The sequence below is a fragment of the Xiphophorus hellerii genome, chromosome 20 (assembly GCF_003331165.1).
Source record: "Xiphophorus hellerii strain 12219 chromosome 20, Xiphophorus_hellerii-4.1, whole genome shotgun sequence".
Lineage (NCBI taxonomy): Eukaryota > Metazoa > Chordata > Actinopteri > Cyprinodontiformes > Poeciliidae > Xiphophorus > Xiphophorus hellerii.
Genome location: NC_045691.1, coordinates 22,185,113 through 22,208,597, shown reverse-complemented (window position 1 = coordinate 22,208,597; position 23,485 = coordinate 22,185,113). Strand labels below are relative to the sequence as shown.

At 39.0% G+C, this 23,485-nt stretch overlaps 1 protein-coding gene across 1 annotated transcript; it reads left to right on the top strand.

The window, feature by feature from the left end:
• The first annotated feature begins 1,252 nt into the window (after window positions 1-1,252).
• Window positions 1,253-10,960, top strand: ccdc3b (coiled-coil domain containing 3b). The gene is made up of 4 exons (XM_032549587.1): window positions 1,253-1,897; window positions 3,352-3,526; window positions 9,862-10,155; window positions 10,258-10,960. The coding sequence occupies exons 1-3, from the start codon at window positions 1,497-1,499 to the stop codon at window positions 10,153-10,155; spliced, it is 870 nt and encodes a 289-aa protein (XP_032405478.1). The 5' UTR covers window positions 1,253-1,496; the 3' UTR covers window positions 10,258-10,960.
• Window positions 10,961-23,485: the final 12,525 nt, after the last annotated feature.

The window sequence follows — 23,485 nt, the reverse complement described above, 5'->3', positions numbered from 1 at the left end:
ACATCAAAGCCACAAGAAGTCTGTTGGGTGTGGGGGAGGGGAGGATGTTTTTTTTAAAAACTTTATTCACAGACACACTGTACAACGACAGAGTGAAACATTTGTTCTGCCTCCAGAAAAAAAACAAATACAGATAAATATATTCAAGATGAAGAAAAAGCTACGGGGCTTCGGTTCCCAACTGTTCATTCAAAGCAGTACAGAGTTCAATTGTTTTAATAGCTATTTTCTGTCTTTGATAGTCTGGATATAAAACTTAAGTTCATTGTAAAATGCAGCAAAGCATGGCTTCCCCTACCTGGAACAATGAATATGATATTTAAATAGTGACAATAGAGGATTTATGAGAAACTCTGAACTGTTGGGCTCTTTGCACCTCAGCTTCCGCGTTCGGGGCAAAGCGGCTCAATCTTTACACTGGGCGCATATAATAAATTAACCATTTCTTTATTTACAGAGCTTTTTTCAAAGAGACCAAAATAAAGTGATAGGAAACACAGACTGTAAAGCAGAAAACAATAGCAAACCACACAAAAACTATATAATTAAATAAAGTAAACTCAAAAACTTTGTAAAGTTGAGTAATTATATGAATAAAACAACTAAGTATGGTAAATACACATTTTCAGTATTATGAAATTATAAGTTAAATTAAAGTACAAAGAAACTAGATTTAACATGATCATTTTTAATTCAGTATAAATATTCTTAATCACCTATACTTAAGCTTTTAAGTATATACCGTAATTACATCAATGTAATCGTTCTTTAATCTTTCACTATGATAATTGATACGAGACTGTAACTGCACATTTTCTTAAAGATGTCCAAATATGCTATCACCATCTTAGTTTTATATGAATCTTTTTGTTACAAAATCTTTTAAGAGCGTTTAACTTTTCAAGACTAGGCTTAAAACTGACCATATTAAGAGTCCTTCCTTTTTGATTGACATTAACGGTAAGAAAAAGAAAAAATGATTGTCATTATTATGAAAGCTTAAATTTTTCATTAAAAACTGAAAGAAATTAACCCAAACACTGTCGTTCTCCAAGATGCCCATCAGAGGGCGCCAGTGAAATTTGATCTCTTTAATTGTTTAATATTTAAACTTTTCTAAGGATTTGTTGAAATGAATTATCTTTTACATAATGTCAGACTATTGGGAATAGTAAAGGCTCTTTTTTTTATTACATAGTAATTTAGAGAAACTTTTATTAAATGAGTTCACACAAATTTATTTCCCTTGCTGCTTCTCGTCTTGTCTCAGAGGTAAGAGGCAGTTTCTTGGAGAGGATGCTGGTGTCGTGGTTAGGCTGTAGCTCTGCTCGGACAAGTTAGGATTACACTGACTGGAGCGGTCTTCGGGGCTTCTTCATCTTGCAAAATCCTGCAACAGATCTGGAGAAAAATTATTTTTGCATAACTGAAAACACATGTGAAACACCTTTTGCCCCCCCACTTAATTGCATCCACCCGGAGTCTTGTGCGCCTTTATGCGCACAGCGGAGCGACAGATGTGTCCTCTCCGTCGCATCATGTGGATTATTCTGGGGTTTGTTTTGGCAGCTGGCGGCACCGATGGGAGCTGGGGATGTCAGTTACCCCACCACTGGAGACCGCAGACGGAAGCGTGCCGCGCTGAGCTGGCGGAGATCATCGTCTTTGCCAAGGTGCTGGCTCTACACAAAGAGTCCTACAGCGTGTACAACTACCTGCCGTGGCAGCACGACACCGACCTGCTCTTCTCCGCAGAGATCGAGCTGCTGTGCGACCAGTCCTGGGGCAGCATGCTGGAGGTCCCCGCTGGCTCCAGGTTCAACGTCAGTGGCCTGGGATACTTGCCTTGCTTCTCCTACAGCGTCACCGAAAACAACAACTACTACTTCTTTCTAAGGTGAACAGTGTCTACATCCTCTATTCATGGGCCATATTGAGTTATTAATGAATAACCACCATGCATGCATCTGGGGTAAAGTGTTATGGCACCCGAAGGAGTGATATGAATCAGTTTCTCCTGAAGAATGTTTTGGGGGGGGGAAGGTGTTCATTTCCCCTTTGCATTATTCCACATATGTTTAAAAGGCTACATCATTTGTTATGTTTGGAGCGGTTTGCCTCCAACACTTTCAGTGTGCAGACTTGCTGTCCTAATTTGACATGCATGACCCGGTTGCATCCTCTCACTTATGTGTTCACTTTTGTTTCTTAAGAAATTCTGCGATTAATTTAACCTTTTCTGAAAACTGTTCTGCCATATGCACAAATAACTAAAAAAAATAAGACCCATAACATGTGTTCAATTACTGCCATTGAGTTTAGCAATAGTTACTTACAGAAGACCTGTTATCAAGTCTACAGGGGGCTTTTTTTTTCCTCTCCCCCAAAGCATCTTCTTGAACAAAAATAGCTTCTCCAGTCAATCATGAGTACATGCTCCCTAGACAGGATAAATCACAGCCTAACACTGAAAAAATCATCGAAGGACATCCCTCAGGATCCATAAAAATAGACCGAGTGTGCTGCTAAATCCATACGTTTGCTGAAAAACATTTGGCCCACTTTTTGCTCTCTCTGGAGTTCTACTTTCCCTGTTAAAGAAAACGTCATTGCATTAATGCTAAAAATTATCAATATGCACTATCAGTTACTATACCTGATGTTCTTTGGGTTCACTTTTTTTCTCAGGTTTTTATACTCTACCCTGAATCTGCAAATCCAAATACTTTTAGTTTCTATGATTACATCTAACCTTTGACATCATCTGCTGAAGGAAAACATGAGTTCTCCCTTGCTACTTCAACATACTAACGGCACAGCCTCTGATAGGGACGACTAGGCAGTGGACATTCCCCGAGGGGCTTGAAATGAAATCCAGATGAATAACACAAAACCTCCTGAAGATATGAAACACACTTCATAAATCCCTCTCACCTTGTAATTTACTGGTTGAGTCATCCACATGCTTCTCAGGGTTTTATAATATTAAATCAAAGTCTGCCAGCAAATTACATAGTTATATTTTCTTCCCCCATTTTTGAAACATTAACAGGTATATCTATGCAATGAATTGGCAGGTTACTTGTGTGAACTTTCAGTTTTAGTGAGAGCTCAAAACACTCTTGATCATAGTTTTTTTTTCCTGCATGTGTATGCTACCTTGTTGTTGTCACGTTACTTAATTTTATAGAATTGTACTGGACGTTGGTTGCCACCTGTTGTTTTGATGTGCTATACAAGCAAATTCATATTGACTTGTGTTTTCATCTGGATTTAGTCAGACATGCAAACACTTTGGCTTTGTTTTTTATTTTCTTTATTAAGCGCATTTGTGCTCTTTATGTCATGTAGGATGGATGAAAACTACAACATTATTCCACATGGAGTTAATTTCCAGGACCCCATCTTCCCCGACACTCCAGAGAACCACCGCATGTTTGCCAGCCTCTTCCAGTTCTCCAACTGCACACCTGGAACTCAAGTCCACAGCTTCACTCCGGAGTGGGAGGCTCAAGAGGACAGCCGGGTACGTACGCACTGAAGATGGTGACTTACGTCTGTGGCTTACACCCAAGTTGCAAAAAGCAGAGACTCTAGACTTGACTTAGACTTGCTCTGGTAAAGACTCTATATTTGATCCTCAGTCAAGTTCTAAGACTTGATCGCCCTAAACAGTCTACATCTTATGTATAATAAACGGTAAAAGTTAGCAAGTGCAGACCCAATCAGTAAATATTAATGTAAAAATTCCCTCTGGGTAAGTGTTGTATATACAAATGATTTGTCATGGTAATGTCACACACAGAAGGTTTGGATTCTAATGTTTCTTGGCAGGAAAAGGAGTAAACAGCAACTTTTGACTTCCTCTGTTTTTATTTAATATCAGCAGTATTAAATAAACATTTGTAGTCAGTAAGCCACTGACTGCAGGTTCTCATGTTTCAGGGTATGTTTGATGAATAAACTAAAGACTGATATGAGCAGATTTCAGACGTCTTTAACACAGAACCATATATTAAATGACCAAAAATCATTTAGATTGTGTATGCCTGTTGGTTTTTTTTTACCATATCCTTGCTCGTTATGCATGTGTATATTTCTGCTGGATAGAAGCTATTGTATGGAGTCATTTGAGTGTAGGTTTGTTTTGGTTTTAATCTGTAAAGCATGTTGTGTTCTAATTAAACACAGTTTGATTTCTTTACCATAATTCACAGCACGTAATCACAGTTTTGTTACTGAATTGAACATGAAAAAGATAGTGATACTGATGTTACATCTCCATGCGCTCTATTTGGCTTGAACTTCATTTTTCAAATTCATAACCTACAGCATTTCTCTGTATTTGACAAACTACATGGCACGGATACGCAATGTTCAATCGTAAGACTTGGACTTAAACTTGAGACTTGGATTTACCCTTTAAAGACTTGAGTTACACTCAAGTTGAGTCTTTTAAAGACTCAACTTTCTCTTTGAACTGAGAGATTTATCTTGACATTGACCTGTCCCTCAACGGTTTAAGCCTCAACTCGGACTAGCCCTGGAATAGTTGGGACTTTACTTAGACCTACCTTTAAAAAATCTAACTTGGCTTGATTTTGAATTACTCCTTCAAAACTTGGGAGCTAACATGGGGTTGGCCCTCAAGGTCTTGAAATTTGATCTCTGCTGTTGTGTCCTCTAATGTGGACACAACAGAGCTAAGTATATTAGTTTGACTTTGGAAAGAGTCATTTGAGTCTTCTGTTTCAGGCATTGGGTCAAATAGCCCATTCTGGTATAGCTGTTACTGTTTCACAAAAGTTTACTCTTAAAAGACCCAAAGGTTGGACATATTGTGGAGCACACAAAAAGGATTAGGCATTACATCTCTTTTTTTTCAATGAAAGGATGGAAAAAGCTGGCATGTCAAAATGTTCTTAATGCATGAGAAACCAGAAGAACTTTTCTTGAGGTTTGGCAAGACAGAGAACCTGCAATGTCTGAAGGAAAATTGAAAAAGCACAAGAGTCAATAACTGAATTGTTAAGGGAATTAAAGCCAGGAATAGAGCATTCATTGCAGTATCAAATATACTGCTACACACAAAATACTTTTGAGACTTCCCACAAACCCTTGCACCTAATAAAAGAAGGACCCTATAAGGAGATGTCTACTTTCTTTTTCGCAATAAACTGATGTTATTGAGCGGAGTTGTTTTCCCATCTAAACATCACTGGTAATCCCTTAGTAGAAAAGTGTGTGCCTTTTCTTAAATTATGGTATTATATAAAAATAGTGAACTTGCTCCATCTAATATATCAGATTTAGTCCGGCCTTGTTTTTCCTCTGTCTACAATTATTTTCTGGCTTTTCATGCAAAAAGAAATCTGCCATGGATTTCCGTTACCCTTTGGATCAGGGTTGTGATTATAAATACAAAGCAAAATTTTTTGAATAGATCATTGTTTCGATAAGTAATCATCTTCAAAATTAGAAACATGATGGTACTTTACCTTCTATAACTGGTAGATACTCTTGATCCAACTTATAAGAAAATGTTTGAGCTGACTGTGATTTAAAAGGTAAATTGGGATGTTTTGTTTTTGGACTCTAGAGTGCAACATTAATAGCCATTAGCTAGACAATTGTTTTCGGTTTACTGTGGCATGATTCAGTTTTTTTTACGGGGGCTGGGGTTCTTGAAACATGCTCTGCTGCAGTTGACTGACTTGGATTTGTTTTTAGAAAGATCTATGCCCTTGAGCTATTTAACCTTTGGTTTGTTTGAACTATTTAGGAGAAAATTATAGGTATTTTTTGCTGTATTTACCTTATAAATAGAAGGAAAAATCCTTATAAACATTCCTACCCCTCATTAAATCTCTGACATCAATGAAAAACAATTAAAAAGAGAGGAGATAGCAAACAAAGCTTGCTCAGTGAGAACAGACACATTTCAGTGTGTGTGAAGAGGTAGGCAGGGCAGCAAAGCAGTTAGTGGGGCAAGTATAAGGGCTGACCTCCTGGAAACAACCATACCACTGTGCCTCTTGCTGCTTAAAAACAGGACAAGTTATTTACTGCTAAGCAGACAAGCATTACATGTTTACCTGCAGTAGTAAATAAGCATTCACAACCACTTGTAGACTTATGCTGTCTTTTCATTTTTGACTGTATCCATAGCAAGAATTTTGGATCCAAATCTGAGAGAGATGAATGATGTCATTTTCTTTTTCTCTTATCTAAAAGAGAGAACAAGTTTCCCGGTTGTTGCAGAGTATGTACAGACCTTTTTTTACTTGAAATATGAAGCAGATAGAAGCAGTGCCATCTATCTGCCAGCACAACAGCTGGTCACCATGGAAACTAACACAGGCCAAAAAAGATACTTTGTTGACGAATAAAAAACAGAGATTTCCTAGGCAAGTCCATTTTCTGTAGACATTCACTGCTCCTCTCCCAATACATTACTTCATCAATATCCTCTGGACAATTTCGAAAGACAGCTTGTTTCATTCAGGGTTAAAACTAAATATTAGTTGTTTCTGAGTACTAAGTAAACCTTCAATTCTGTAGCTACTAATCAGATTATCTTTAAATCATACATAATCCACAGATTCTTTCATAAGAAAAAACGTTTAAACGTATATGTTGTATAGGAGGCTAAAGAAAATCAGTAAGAACTAAAGTAGAAGTCTCTAAAATCTCACTGAAACATGGCAACTACTACCTGGCAGCAGCTGCTACCTTTCCTGAATAACTTCAGTTACTCTGACAGCCATAATCTTGGAGTGCTCCACCTCAGACTGAGTGTGTCCTCAAGTAAAAATCATTTGTGGGCACAAAAAACGTAAAGTTAAATTTAACACTTTCTGCTTTTCCCTGTTCGGTGTCTAAATGTGATTCTTTTCCGTTTTAAAGTTTTGTACTTTCAAAGAAAGTCCTCCGGGACCAAAGTGAAAGCACATGGAAAGAGTGCACAGCTAATATTACAACAAGTAACGTTCTAACCAATGATGTGGGTCGGCAGCTCATTTTTTTTTACATTTCCTCAAAACCCTCAGTGGTTGTTATCTGATGGCAGAGAATTTACATCGGTTGTCCCGCTGGCCCATGTGGAAGCATTAGAGTCTGCAGAGGAAATCTAAGAAACACAGTCAGAGGCATATGGAGGTAATTTTTTTTGTTTTAGCCAGGAAAGGTCCAGGTCTTTGGATCATCTGTCTCAGGTTAGCGGGCATGTTGGATTTCAGCTCACAACAGTGTCCCAATGAAACAGAGGGACTTTGCTCAGCTGGTTCACTGTGTTGTCAATGAAGTATTTTTATAATAAGAATCATTTTTGCATATCTTTATTCTCATCTGCTCACATGGAGTCAAGCGTACTCAATTTTCCATTAAAATCTGATTCTGCATCGCCTTTTGTTTTTCATGTGAAGTTGCACTTACTTCAAGTCCGAAATCAAAATTAACCAGAGTCCAATTTATTTATTAAGCTCATTTAAAAACTGAATGTTTGCCAAAGTACTGTACATACTAACAAAAATAGATAAAAAGAAAAGAAAAACAAAACACAAAGAAAGACTCAAAAATACTACACAGATAATACGAGCAAGTCAATTCGCAACTGATTAGAAACAATTGAAAAAAGATGTGTTTTAAAAGAGACTTCTGTAGAGTCTCAAAATTAAACACAGGAAGAGAAGATGCCTGTCTGATGTTCGTTCCACAGGTTGGGAGTCATAACAGAAAAGGTTGAGCTCCTTTAAACTTCCACAATTAAAAGCAACTGGTCAGCTCCTAGAGGTTTGCAAAGAAAGATACGAAGTGAGAAGATACTAAAAGGTACAGAGGAGAAAGAGGCCAGGACAGGTGAGATGTGCTCATGTAAGAAGATACCTCCATCAACACTTTGAATAAGTTGAAGAAGAACTAGAGATGATTGACTGACGCCAGCATAAAGTGCATTGCAGTAGTCGAGGGGATGTATTACTCTCTCCAAGTCATGCCTAGATAAACCTAGTTTAAGTTTTGCTTTGCTTGCTTTAACTGGAAGAAACTTTTTTGCAGAACAGATTTGTTTTATCAAATTTCAACGGAGTCCACAATTATTCCAAACTTGGCTGTGTTCTGTCAAATGTATGACTCCAGAAAACAAAATGTAATAGGCAGGTTGCTTATTAGGCCTGAATATAATCACGTGTTCAAAGAAATCCAACAGGGACTGGATGACGCATGGATGTTTGGGTGCTAGAGAGAGCAATGAAAGAGAAGGTCATGTTTTCTCTGATGTAAGGAAAACAGAAGAGGACCGCAAGAAAGAGAGGCAGAGGCAGCACACAAACTTTTCATTACTAACACGAAACCTTCTATCACTCAGAGAGCCAATCCAAAGCCGCCCCTTTTATATCCACTCAGTGCTCCGAATGCGAGACAAGATGGGAGTATCGAACTCTGCTGGAAGATCCAAAAGCACAAAAGTCACAGAGTTTCTCACACATCTTTTGTCTGCAGCTACATCTGAATTTGACTTTTCCTCACTTTCACCACACACTACTTTACACAAGACACATGAGAAACAGGATTGCCTTCACATTGTTCCCCTTCACTGTTTTTTGTTTCTCTTCCCAAATCCCTTGTTTTAAGCTGCAAGCATCCAAAAATAACCCTTTTTTGGCTCATTCTTATACAAACATGGGAATATCCTGGAGGACTTGTGAGCTGTTGATACAGGCTCAGGGCCCTGTCAGCAGTGTTCCCTCATGTGACTTACACAAAGAATAGGCCATATCCAAACAGCAGTTCTAGATCATACATGTAACAAAAACGTTGTTTTCTTTTTCATGACTTTATGGGGTCGGCTCAAGCCCTTAGCAGGTCTTAGCAATAGTTTCCAAGTAACCATGTGAGATCAACTAACAGAAACTTTGTTTAGTTGATCTAGTCATGATTGTCACGATTTATTTGTATTAGCCCTGAATTTATGACTCTTGTAAATCTTCTAAATATCACTACTAATACTAACACTAATATCTTCAAACTGAGCAAATGGTGCATATCAGTAACACTAAACCAAAATCCATAAAATTGATACTGGTTTTACGAACTCATCGTAAATAGAAATTTAAAGTTGCGTCCAAAACTTTGGCCTGGTTTGGTTTTGCTTCCAAAATGCTGTCGCGGAAGTTTATATTATGTCAGATTAGCAGCACATCAGATTAACGGCTGAGACATGAGTGTTACAGAGGGTGGATTTCAAAATCTATTCTTCCCAAAATGGGTGACACACACACACCCCACCCAGGCGGGTTGAAACAACAAACAACAGAACATGAAACATGTCAGAACAAAGGAATATTATGGCAGCATTATCAAGAAAAATCTTTCATTTCAGAATCACATCATTAAATAAGGCATTGCCATATTTTTACTAATTAATCAAAGCTTCACCTTGCTATTAAAGTAGCAACTACACATTTTAATGTTGTCAATCAGCAGGAAAGAAAAATATGTCTCTTCATGATTTTAGTCAGAATGTTTATAAAAATCAAAGTTATTCTGATGCAAAATAATATCCTGGAGGTAAACTGTGCATTGCAAAGAAGAGATTGATGTTATTGGTGTCCCTACATAAAATTAAAGTGGTCAGTATTCAAATAAACAAATAATTTTTCTGATTTTTGGTTGAAAACAGTTTCTAAAGCTATGTTTTTATTTCTTTCCACTTGAATTACGTGTCACTTTCCTTCCACGTCACAATTATTCACTACTGTCATTTATTCACATATGCCGTGTGAGTTTCCCCCATTTTTACTAAAAATTGCTTTGGTGGAAAGCTTGAATAAACAACACTATTTTTTTTCTGTCTCTTCTCAGCTGTTGTGCTCCACAGTTCAGAAAGCTCTGTTTGAGGAGGAGGAGCGAGTGAGGACTCTCTCCCAGAAAGTGCGTATGTTGGAGAAAGCCAATGGCCACCTGAAGGAAAAGGTGAAGACCCTGAAACGTCTCTTGCGTCTGGCCCAACGAGAAACCACGAAGGAGCAGCAAACTCTCAGCCTTAAACAGCTCCAGGAGTCACAGGTGGCCCAAACTCACCCTGACCAGGACACTACCCAAGATCAAAAGAACCAAGAACTTAAAAAAGTCCCACCCAAGAAGCTAAAAACCTAGGTACTCCTTTGTTAAATAGCAGCAGAAATAGCTATTTCATTGTCTTCAGTGATAAATCACACAATATAGCTTTTGATGACTTTTTTTCTCTCTCTCTCTTAGTGCTGGACACATCATGCATTGTATCAATATTATGACCTTGGCTATGAAATGCAGAACATGACATATACTAATATGTTAATTGTGAACACTAAAAAGATTGTGATATATGGCTTGAATGGTGCTGCCTCATAACTCAAGATGCTTTGCGTTGTTTTAGTTGAGCAGGTCTGTCTTTATGGCTTTTCCACAGAACAAATCTCCAGGACATAAACCAAGTGGTGGAAGTGTTTGGATAAAAATGGTGTAATGCTATAAATATGTAAAGTCCATTTTTTTAATGAGACATTGATGAAGAAAAGTTTCTTCTGTTCCATTCTTTTCATTTATGTTATTATTCAAAGTTAAGCCAGTGTCCACACACAACATGTTTATATATAGATTTTTTTTTTTTTTTTTTTACATCCGAATTTGCCACCTTTGGCTTGCCATAGCTAAAATCACCCCACATTACTTCTGTCAATAAATCACTTTTAAGTGATTATCTTTTTCTTTTGTTTGTTTTGTATTTGGTGCGGAGCATCATTTGTGGTATAAGGCTGATTTATTGTGTGTCAGAGATGAAGGTTGCATTTATGAAGCATTCTGTGATTGCTTTGGTTTTTGCTCTGTTTCATTTATACCCTAAGCTTTTCCATTGCTGCAATATCTTTTTATATAAAGCGGCTTTGAAAAAATAAATAAATTATCTTTTTCAAAAAAGTTATCCTCTGCTTATTAATGTCATGCGTGACATGCTGAAATTTAAAACAGTTTTTGTTATGAACCTTTACAGTGATATCTGTGAAATGTAACATTCCTCTTGAACACTACTTTCAGTACAGAGTGCCAGCTACATCCCAGTGATATATTAGTTTGAGTCTTGTGCTGGTGAAGATTTATGTTTTTAACATTACATTCTCTTGTCTCTCACAGTTCTCCAGATTTAGGCAGTCAGCAAGAAATAAAAAAAAAAAGGTTTTCATGTTCCAATCCGAGTCAGATGTGATTCTTATGATTCGTTTCCTGATATTATTGCACTATGGGTGTCAACATAAGTTAATGTTCAAAAATCTGGAACATTAATATTCTAAGATGAATGTGTCTGGAAATATGTCTCGCCAAGAAAAGAAGAAAGTGACCCCTGACAGCTGTGAGCGCTGTTAAACTTTTGTGAAAATTTCAGAACCCTGTAGGAATGTTCCCATAACCTCTATGTTTTAAAAGGAAGAGATGATACATGCATTAAAGTATGTTTAGTGCTCTTCACAGCCTATGAAATTATAAGTGTCCGAGAACAGGTACAATATCACAGGGCATCATTAATCCGAAATAAAAACTAGCCCTGTGCTGGCCACGACAGCATTTTCTGACTGATGTGAAATATTTTCGACTAGTGAAATTTCCAACAGTTTTCAGGAAACCTAAATCAAATTTGCTTCCAGGGCTCAGTTGTATTAAACATTAACGGGGGCATGCAGCTCTTTACACAGGAAGAGAAGAAACAAACACTGAAATGGAGGGGGGGAAAAAAGTATGTGGGCTTTGCAGAAATGCTTAGCTTACTTAGCAAACTATTATTTAGTGACTCATTTAAGCCCTAACGTCAAGCAGGAAGATTTTGGTGGAACGGTTCATCGCTGGTTGTCCGATTTGTTGGCCGTTTGCCCTCCCCGTGAAACGCTTGCATTGGACGACCTAGCCAGCAGCCTGGACCCCCTGGATCCGGGCCAAAGATGATATACGCACGCTGCTTTCTCAACACAAACCGCTGCACAGAGCAAAGCTGCAAAACAGATGTCAAACAATGTGGCTGCTTAGAGGTGGTCCCTTTGAGGAGGCTATTTGAGCTGGCTTTCTGCTGACATGATTTGTTCATTTACCCTTCTTTCATGTTGTCAGATGCTGTTACCTCCTCTATCTGGTTCTGGTTTTACTTCTTTCCTTAAGTAATCCAGCAGAATCTGACCAGTTAAGATATCCTTAAGTTTGCGATTGACAGTCAGTAACTTATAGTCTTTGGCTCCATATGTCCTTCTTTCACATAAAAACGCCACCAAAGGTTTTCAACTCAAAACTTCATGAGTTGACATAGCTTGAAATTAAGGTGGCTTTTGTTTTAACGCTAGCATGGCAGCTGTAGCCCAAATGTTGTTTCTATCTCCCGTTATTTCAGATTAAAACATTGTAAATGCTCACTCAGGTTGTTCAGATTAAGCAAAGAAGTAAAATATCGCTTAAGTATTTTTTGGTATTGTAACGATTCTGTGTTTTAGTTCTGCTGGGGTTCATATGGTTATTTGTATTTGTTATAAGTTGCAATGTGATCCTTTCTGTTATATGTAGTGTTGTGGGCTTCCCCTGTCTGACTCTGCTGGCTCCTGCTCACATGTGATAGGCCTGTCATGTGGGCGGGGGATCGGTGGAGCGAGTACCCCACTTCCGGTACCGGGACCGGAAGTGGGGGAGAGTTCAGAGGGGAGTTAGCAGTGAAGCTATCAGTTGAGTGTGCCCTTTTGTTAGAGGCGTGAGCTGCAGCCTCAGAAATAGCAGCTTGTACTTATTTCTAATAAACCCTGTTGGCGTCATTACAGTATTGTGCATAAGTTTGAAAATAAATTAAAATTAACTGTAAAATCGGTACATGGTAATAAAATAGCAAATGTTAAGGAAAAAAAACACTTGAAAATTATTTACATATCTTATAGCTTGGGCCTTGCCAAAGCGTAACAATCAACAACAGGAATTAAGTTAATTATTGATATTTATTGTTGAATACAGGAAGGATTCCCCGCTAGCTTTATCCGTTCGTTGTCAACCCAACATGGGGATCACGCCAAACAGGATAGAAGAATTCAGGGAAGTGCCACAAAATAAACAAAAAACAAAACAAACAAAATGAATGAAAAAGTTGTTAGCCCGCCCTCACAAGTACTACAAGCAGAAAAACGATCCTAACTGGGCGGACTAGCAAAAAAGAAAAAAAACCAAACGCTAAAAGGGACAGCAGGAGGCAGTGCAAAAACTGTAAAACAAAGACACTAAAATTACTGAATGCTTATTAAATCATTTTAATCAAATCAACCTAAAACATTAAAACACTGCCTACCTGCATCACATAAAACACTCCCAGATCAAACCTTTGTGTAGCCGATCTGGTGCAAACCCAGCAAATAAAACAATATATAAACATACAATTCATTCTAATTAAAAAGACCAATATATAAAACTTACCTGCGGCGTCCAACACCCACGCCCAGGTCACGCTACCAGCCGAACACCATCAGCAATACAGTCCTATATAAAAACACCACATCAGCACAACTTACTTAAAAGAATCACTTTAAAACGATTTCCCCCAACCTACCACAGCCAGCAAACAGCGTGGGCCCAACACACAGCTGGTCTAACACACGGGAAATTGACACCTGGACCCCACCCTTCCAGCTTCCCTTTTATGGAGGCACAGGCTAGAGAGAGTGCGACACCTAATGGTGCCACCTGTTACACATAAAAGGCATCAAAATTCAAGAAGTAAAGGTGGCAAGAATAACAGGAACACAGAATAAATGCAACGCTGTCCACAAAAGGAACACACACACATTTCTACTAAGACAAAAGTACCAAAATACTGTAACTCTGAATTTCAATCCATTTACGACTTTCATCCCCTTACAAACATACACTGAAATATTGAGATTTTACATGACAGACCAACATACAGTAGTGTTTAGCTACAAAGTGGAAGGAAATGAATGTATAATTTTCTGTATTTTTACTACAGAAAATCTGAATAGTGACTAATGGATTTGAATTTACTCTGATAGCCCCATGATAAAATCCAATGCTCTCCACTGCTTTCAGAAGTCAGGTAAGTAGTGGAGTCCACCCTTGTGTAATTCATTTGCAGCGTATTAAATGCAGCTGTTTTGTGAAGGCTTCAGAGGTCTGCATGAGAACATCAGTGAACAAACAGCATCAAGAAGACAAAAGAACACAGACCAGGTAAAGGATAACGTTTAGGTTTTAAAACATTCCGACGCCGCACATCTTGCAAAGCAGCGTTTGTCTTCTGAAAAAATTAGAGTCCACTTCAATTGATAAGAAATGAAGGATAGCAATATTCTGAAACTCAACCAACTCAACTATTCTGACCTTTATTAATGTGTGGCAAAAAGAAAGTTTTCTTTACAAGAAAGTCATAACTATGACCCGTATAAAATTTTACCACAATCCGTGTAGGGAATGCGGCGCACATGTTGCAGACGAGGCTCTGGTCAGACAAGATCATGTTTGAATCTGTTTTAAGATCATGTTCTTGCACACAAAGCAAGATGCTTTGTGTGCAAGAACACAAACGTGTCACTTCCTTTCAAACGCAACGTCCCTAAATATGAAACCTGGTGGTGGCAGCATCATGCTGTGGGGATGCCTTTCTTTGAAGCTGGTTAGAGTTGATGTGATAATGAATGGAGATAATAGAAGGAAATCCCAGATTAAAACCTGACACAGAAGATCAACTTAAAGCAGGATAACATTCCTAAACATACTGTCCCAACTACAATAATAGAGCTTAAAGAATACTTGTGTTAAAATGGCCTGGTCAATGTCAAGACCTAAATTAAGCTGACCATCTGCAGCAATAATTGAAACCTGATGTTCACAGACTCCCACCATCTAATCTGACTGTTCTTCAGCTATTCTGCAGAATAATAGTCAAGAATTTTAGTCTCTAGATGTGCAAAACTGGAAGAGGCACACTCCATGAGATCTGGACCTGGAACTGAAGGTAAAGGCATTTAGACATTTATAATTGTGAAAATATTTTAAAACCAGGTTTTGTTTTTGTCTTTTAGTAACACAACTTTGTACTGTTGTACCATCATAGTCTATTAAATACAAATAAAATTCTGACTTTTGTCATAAAGTGACAAAATAAAAAAAATAATTGTCACTTTATACAAAGTGACAAAATCTGGGAATTAAAAGAAAATGAACTAATGTAAATGTTTTTGCAAGGGACTGAAAACCGCAGCTGGTATTATTTTTAGATCCCAGTGAAAATGGGTCTCCAACAATGTTTACAGCCAAATTCAAGTTCAGTGTTGCCCATCATCTTCTGTTACAGATCCTCAGATGTTGCATGTGTTTTACTCCAAACCTCTGCACAGCCAGCCTTGTCTGGATATCCCAGACAGAAAGGAAAATGCAACACAGGCATCTTGGCGACCCACAACAAAAGCAAGCACTGCTCCAGATAAAATTGTTCGGTCCATTAACGGCACATTGAAAGTTCAGATGACTAATTAAGAGTGCACTGATTTTCTTTTGTGTGTGTGTCTTTACTATAAGTATATATTTCACCTCCCTGCTTTCAAACAAACGAGCTGATTACACAACATTTATTTCTGACAAATTATCCTTCATGAGGCTCATTCTTCCCCTGCATCTGCTTTTCCTTTGTGAGGGAAAGTTGATACCTTCTTACCTGAGCTAATAACCATTTCTTGGTTCCCTCTCCCAAGTCCCTTAATCCCCTCTGCTCTTTATTCTTCACTTGTAAATGTTCCTGCAGTTATTGTGTTTGCTGTAAAGGTCTGCAGGGAACGCAGGAGGAGTCAAAGCTCATATGTTTGTTGTTATCTCTGACAATCTGTTTTTGTATCTGGTGGTCACACGTGGGAAAGCTTTAGGGTTGCCATATTTCCCTTCTTGGTTGTTTGGAGATTTGGAGGGACTGTTCATCAGCAGGGGGGGAGGGGCGGTGCTGAGTAGTGTCTGGATTGAATTTAGTTGTTTTTTGTTTTTGTTTGTTTTTTGTTTTTTTTGCCATGCGACTTTCAGGTTAAGTTTACATTGGCTTTTTAAATCAGAACTATATCCCATCATTCTGGATGGATGTCCAGTAAGATTATCCTGACTAATCGTGAGCTCAAGGGTTAGGACATGTTAACCGATATGTTGGAGGTTAATTATAAATGACAGATGAACTAGTTTACAGATGCAGCTACTTCAGAGAGAACAGTGGAGGCTGAACATATGAGAAAAGGTCAATTTGAAAATGAAAGAGCTGTTTGAGGGTCCAGCACTCTGATGATGAGATCATTGGGGGATGTTTTGGAAATCCTTACTCTCCAAACTCTCACAGAACATAATACAGATACGCAATATCTGATGAATGCTTAGTGTTTAGCCTGTTTAATCATAGGCTGACAGTTGGCAGCGCTTTAGTTGATTGATTCTGAATAGCTTCATGAAAAATAGTTGAATTTCAAAAGCAAAAGTTCATGAGTCCCTCGTCTTTCCACACTTTAATTAAATGGCAAAACTGCCTCACTAATATGCAGTCACACTCTACACAGCTGGAGCTGATATTGAAGCCAGGTGTGCTGAAGCAGAGAGACATCGACCAGCTGAAGGCCTCTGGCCCTCTAGGTCTGGAGTTTGAGACCACTGGGCCACGGTTAAATGAGAGGAACTTTCTCTGGGATCTTCAGCACACTGGTATGTAAAATGTTAAAGAAAATAAAAAAGTTTTTAAAAAATGAATAAAATAGATAAACCATTCAAATAGGTGAAAAAATTATTGGGGAGGATGTGAGAAGTATTAGGCAATGTTTACAAGCCTGTTCATGCGGCAGCTGCTGAAAACAGATGGACATATGTTAGGGTCACTTAAATGACCTTTTCAAATCCTCTCACTATGGGCGGTGCCCTTTTGTCTGCCATACTGCATTTCCCTGATTCCCAAGACCAGCTATATTTTTCAGACAGGTGTAGTCATCAGAGATCTGTACTCCAAGGACTTTGATGTTGTTTACTCTCTTAGTTGCCGATGCTGAGGGTGTGTGACCTGGTCATCACCTCTGAAAACCTCTGACCATCTCCTCTGTCCTGTTTGACTTCCTTCATGTTTCATAATTCTCACTAATGGGTCTTGCTGCAGTTTTCTTCTCATGATGCCTAGTTCTGTTAAACACTGTAAACAACAAGGGACATGCAGCTTATAGGGGACCCAGTGCTTAGAACGTGTAGATTTTATTTCAGTAGTCTAAATGGATCTTAATAGGAAGGGAGCAAAAATCACCAAAAAGGATGAAATTTTATTTTTACTTCAACTTTGAACCACCTTGAACCCAGAAGACTCCCTGTTCCTCAGCTTTTCATTGGGTCTGTGTTCTAACATTACCAGATCATTATCATATTTCTGCAAAAACTTGGTCATATACTGAGAACTGGTTCAGTTAGAACCAGCTGTATATGCACACACTGTTTATATATATTTATATTTAAAACATCTTCCCCGAGAACAAAGTGGAACCAAAGTCAAATGCCTTGTTTGTGTCAACAAGATGATTCTGATTAGAAATCATTCAGACATTTAATGTGTATTGGAGCAGACACACAATTGAAAACTGGACGCTTTGCTTGATATGTCAAAGTACAAAGTTATGTTTCAATATTACAGTTTTGTTCGAAAGTCACTTAAAATGAGAGATAACTTCAGGATCCCTTAAAACAATAAAGATTTTTTTTTTTTTTATGTAGCACATGATGGCTGAAATGCAGCCGCTATGCTGGGAGGAAAATATTGTTTCCATCATATCTTTCTGCTTAGCTGAGCATGGCGGACCTGATTTAACTCGCAGCTCAGCAGCGCAGCTTAAACTTTGGAATGAACAGATCCTGTGAAACAAGCCTGAGCATAATGTCTGAGCATGAATTATCCTTTAATACATGGTTTCCAGAATGACACTTGGCAATTGTCTTGAACAAAGAGCGAGTTTCCCATTTTATTTGCAGTAAAAAAAAAAAACTGGGAGTCTGAAACTGTAACAAAACAAGTCTAGATGCCAAGAAACTGGGAAAGGCTACATATCATGACACGCAGCGGTTGAGAGTATTTCATAAGGGCGCTCATTCCCTCCTACAGGCGTAATCTGTGGTAACCTGGAATTTCAGTGTGCATTCGTGTTTATACTCCTGATTTGAATAAATGGCCCCACAAACTTGGTCACATTCCTTTTTGTGTATATGACTAACTGACTAAAAGGTGCAAAAACAACAACAAGAAGCAAACAAACAAAAAAACAAATAAACATGACATTGTTTTCCATTTTTCCAGCTCCTTTTGTTTTCTTTTTCTCTTGCTGTCATCTCAGAATCCGGTCCAATATATTAATGCAAGTTGCACACATGTCAAGTTTCTGGCAGTGCATGACCCTAATTGCAGGCTGAATTTTCCCAAAAGTGGAAAATTAGTGGCTCTCCTCATTCTGCCAGATACTCTCCATGTCTCATTTTTCATCCTTTTCTCCATCCTGTTTATAATCACCAACTGTGGTTTGTAGAGTCACTCAGGACCTTGAGGGCCTGGAGCCTTTTCACAAACTAATGCTCTGCCTTTTCAAGAAGATGTACAGCTTTCGGTTCTGAGACCTACAGGACTTGTTCCAGACTGTTTTAGATACATTGCATTCGTTATTGGACAACCCGTCTCACTTTTAGACTTGAGTTTTTCTGTACACACCTAAAGAGTTGCGCTAAGATGTCTGAAAAAGCAAGCTGCACATCATTCCTTCTTTGGAAGGAGATGGTGATCTCACTGTTTATTTAAGTCTCGGTCCCCCTGCTGCGTTCCAGCACCTCAAAAGGACCGTTTCTCGTGCAAATTGAAACAGCCTGCGATTACTTTTTGCTCTATCGCGGAGGCCAAAGGAGGCATGGAACCGGGGAAGAATGTTTTGGTTTAAACAACATTAGCATGTTGATTATTGTTTGGAGCCAAAAACTGCATTTGGCTGAACTGCTTGCGGTTTGTTTGACCCTGTGCCTAATATAAATGTGCCAGCGGCATGCAAGGAAAATATGCTAGACATCAGCTCAGGATGAAAATATGTGTCCTTCTGTTGAAATTTGTTGCTTTTATCACAAAGAAAACCCACGCATTTTCTATTATTTGCTCAATAGATTTACAGTGCAGTGAAGACCATTGTGCCCTCTCACAGATTTCTACTTTTGAATTTTTTTGTCACACTTCCTCCAAATGCATTTTAACGTCAGAAAAAGAAATAACCTAGTTACATCTAAACTGCATTTTTAAGCAATGAATAAGATCATAACATGGCTGAATGACAAATAGGAAACACCCGCTGGACCTAAAAACTGAATGTGGTCGCTGGGAAACAACTGCAATCAAACATTTCTGATAATTGGTGATAACGTCACTGTGGAGGAATTTCCTTTCACTCCTCTTTTTTATGGGATTGTTTTAGTTCAGCCACACTGCTGGGAGTTTTGAGCACGAAGCGCCTTGTTAAGATCACATAAAAGGCATCTAAATTAGATTTAAGACCAGACTTCAAGTAGGACACCTCACGAGCATTTTTTTTTTTCTTTTTCAGATGTAAATTCACTGATCCGCTGAGTGAGGGAGGCTCAGCGCTCTGTGTTTCAACCTGAGCCTCTTCTGTGCCTGCTGCTCCTTTGCTTCACTGATGACCGACGTGTTGTGTGCTGTGCTTCCACCCTTCTCGCCACACTGACAAAAAAAAAAAAAACCTCACTCACCTACTTGAAAATGCAACTACAAACTATGGGTTAATCCTTTAGTTGATGATCAGCTAAAGGATGATGCATGCCTCAGATTCTGTTTCAGGTTTCTTCTATCATCCTCCATTTATCCACTTTCTCTGTCTTTAAGCAAGACACTAAGCAAAAGGCTGTCGGCAGGAGCAATAATTCAAAAACAGTAAATGTCCAAGTTGTTGAAAGAACTTCGGAAAGCCTTGAGAACTATTGATTAAGACATTTTTTAAGGATTACAAGAACATTTAGCTTCTTGGAAACAGAAGCATGAAGCGGTTTGGTGTAAAAAAAAAAAAAAAAAAAAAACCCTGCATGTAGAACTTGCGTGAAGAACAGAAATACAGCATTTCCAGCAGTGGAAAGAATGTTGCCAGTGAACATACAGCTATTATGTTTCCCTCTTTAAATCCTGTCAGGGGGCTGGTCTAAAGTGGTACTGATGCAGAAAAATTCCACTTTGTTGGCTCAAAAGAAAAGCAAGAGCTCTGAATTTAAATGTTTCATTCTGGTCTCATTCACTTTGAGGTGGCACCCTCATTTATATTGCAAACCTCAACAGACAAAACATATAAGTGTTCACACACACACAAACACGCCCCTGCATGTCTCATTTGTATCTACATTGTTTTTCCTCACAAGGTAGATCATTTCCAGTAAGCATATTTCTAAATCATTTCTGTTGGTATGTTGTCAGCCAGCCTTATCTGGACACAAAAACAGATCCACTCATTTGTTTTTCTGTAAGAGGATTGACGCGATAAAACATCTTAAATAGCAGAAACTCATTCTGCTTATGGCAGCACTAGTGTTGATGGACGGCAAACACTTTACGGGCACAGAAACCTCCCGATAGATGTTAACACAATAGCCTCCTGGTGAAAAATGTGAAGGTGACATAAAAGTGGTGTGTGAGGTCATACATGAAGGAGGTGGGGGAAAATAGCCCCAATTATTGAAGTTTATGCAGCCAAGGTTGAGTCAGTAGATACATGTGTCCTTCCTAAGCCACATAAGCTCATAAAGTAGAAGAAAGTTATTAATTTGGAGAGCTCTAAAATTCAGGGTTTGCTATAGTTGGAGTGGAGACAAAAAGGTCACTCACAAGCCAGCAAAACTCCTCCCAATGGCGTTTTCTTTTTTTTTCCTTTTTGCACGTTGATGTTTTCCTTGAACTTTCATGTTTAGTTACATTATAACCACAAACCTCAAGATATTCTATTAGATAGATTATCACAAAGTATTGTGTTGGGTTATAGTACTTGTGAAGTGGGAAAACATGTGAAATGTGCTTATTCAGTCCCCTGTATTGTAACAAGACCCTCTGTAACCATAAGATTAATTTTCCAGCAGGACAAAAACTGTCAACATGCAGCCGGAGCTACAACGTAACGATTTAGATCAGGGGTCTCAAACTCGCGGCCCGCGGGCCAACTGCGGCCCTCGGGACGATAGTTTGTGGCCCCCACCTTAATATGAAAGTTTAATGTTAGTGCGGCCCGCGAGTTTGATATAATTGGCACTTTTCAGTGTTGTGTGCGGAGCTGAACGAACTTACCAATCACGGTGGAATATATTGCTCTCGGGGGCGGGACATCGGCCGGGCCTATTTGCATTTTCTATTTGTCATTATTTGCATGCGGTACATGCGCAATTTCCGCGGCCGCTCCCGCTTCACGTGCTTCAGCATCCAGTCTAGACCCGGAAGTTGCTGATCAGTGTAACGTAATTAAGGTTAGGCGCTGTAACGCTTGGGTTGTGTTTAAGGGAGGAAAGGAGGCGGCAGATTCGTCAGGACGGTCAAAAACTCACAACCACACTGGTACTGGGAATTCCACAGTGTTGTCCTGTAATAAATACGCTCTTCACCAACCTTACAAAGCCCGGTTGAACGGCTGCTATATTATCAGACATGAAAATTGAGCAGCGTAGAAAACAACCCGTAACATTACTAAAAAGTTAGGGAGCTACATGTCCGTCTAGCACGTTTCTCCCACGCTCTCTACAGAGAAGCCGTGGCGCATACTTCTGACATCATTAGCAATACTAGAGTATCTTAAAGAGACACTACACAATTACGGCTGTTACAGCGCCTGACTACGGCCAAATATGGTAATAGGCAATCAGAAAGGTTCGGCTGAGGAGACCGTGTGTGTGAATGCGGCCCAGCCTCACCCAGACTCTACCTCCAGCAGCCCCCGGGTAAATTGAGTTTGAGACCCCTGATTTAGATCAAAGAATATCAATATTTTAAAACGGTTCAGTCAAAGTCCAGACCTAAATCCAGCTAAAACTGAAGACTTGATGTTCATATTTGCTCTCCATCCAAACTGAGCTTGAAGTATTTTGCAAACATGATGCATTGTAGCAAAAGGCAAGTTTACATAGTATTGACTTGGGTAACTTTATCCAAAGCCACACCACACTGCTTAGATTTTCCTTTGTAGAAAAAAATTGAAAGTTTAATTGTTCTGTCAACAATTATGCAGAATGTCGTGTTGATTTATCATGTTAAATCTTGATAAAATGTATGAAGACTTGCTGTAGTGACAAAATATGAAAAGGTTCAAGTTGTCTGAATATTTTTAAAAACTACTTAACACATGACTAGTAGAAAACCTGTAAATCTTCAGATGATGTGTATATCTAAAGCAGCTCGTCTGTGATTTGATGAATCTGTGAGTTCACATTTCCAGCAGATGCGCTTCTGATTTTGTGACTTTGTCCGCCGGATGCCGTCTGCTTCATAAATCTTCTCATCCTTCCACATCAGCAATTTACTCTCAGTGCTTCTGTAGCATTTAAATTGCCAACAGCGCAGAAATAAATCAGCTCTCGCAAGTGACGAATCCCAGTCTGTCATCACAGAAGCTGTTTTGGCTCATCTCTCAGTCGAATCCGTTTCACATTCCGTCGCAGGCATGGACAGCCGCCGCCTGCTCAGAGAGGAGGGCGCAGCACGAGCACAATCTCTACCAACAAGCAGGGGATTTTATTTTGCAGTTAACATGAAAAAGATGTGGTTTTATTGTACTTAACAGTTGTGCTGCACTTTTGGCAGCATCTCCTAATAATTTTTTCCCTATCTTCTGCATCCAGACACAGCTTGCGTCTCTCAACTCGTTTCCACCTTGTAATCCACGAAGAATCCCTCTCATTATCTCAAACCAGCTCCTTGTTTTTGGCTCGACCACATCGTTTTTACTCCGTCCACCGTCTGCCGACAGAGCGACCACCACTCTCACTCTCTTCAGCTCTGCAGTTCCTCCCAGCAGCCAAACCACAAACCCTAATTGCTCAGCATTCCTCAAAGAGGACTTGAGAGGCCTCCCACAGCAGAACATGAAGGTAACCTTCATGTCAAAGTTCTTAGGCCCACAAGGCCGTCCTGTGGGATGAAGTGGAACAGTATTTTGCTATCAAGTAAAGAGTTACTTCTTAAATTTCCAGAATGGCCGAATTATTTCCAATCCATGGCACAGAGTGCAGCATAAGGTAATCGACCATGACAAGAAACATAGATAAATAAATGGAGATTTAATTTGGCCTAACCGAGCTCAAAGCAGACAGAAAACGTTCCAAGTTGCTGACTTTCAGACTAAACAAGTCCTGTTTTCATAAATTGAATCAGTGTGTTTGGTTGATGGTGTGTAGACCCAAAAATTGT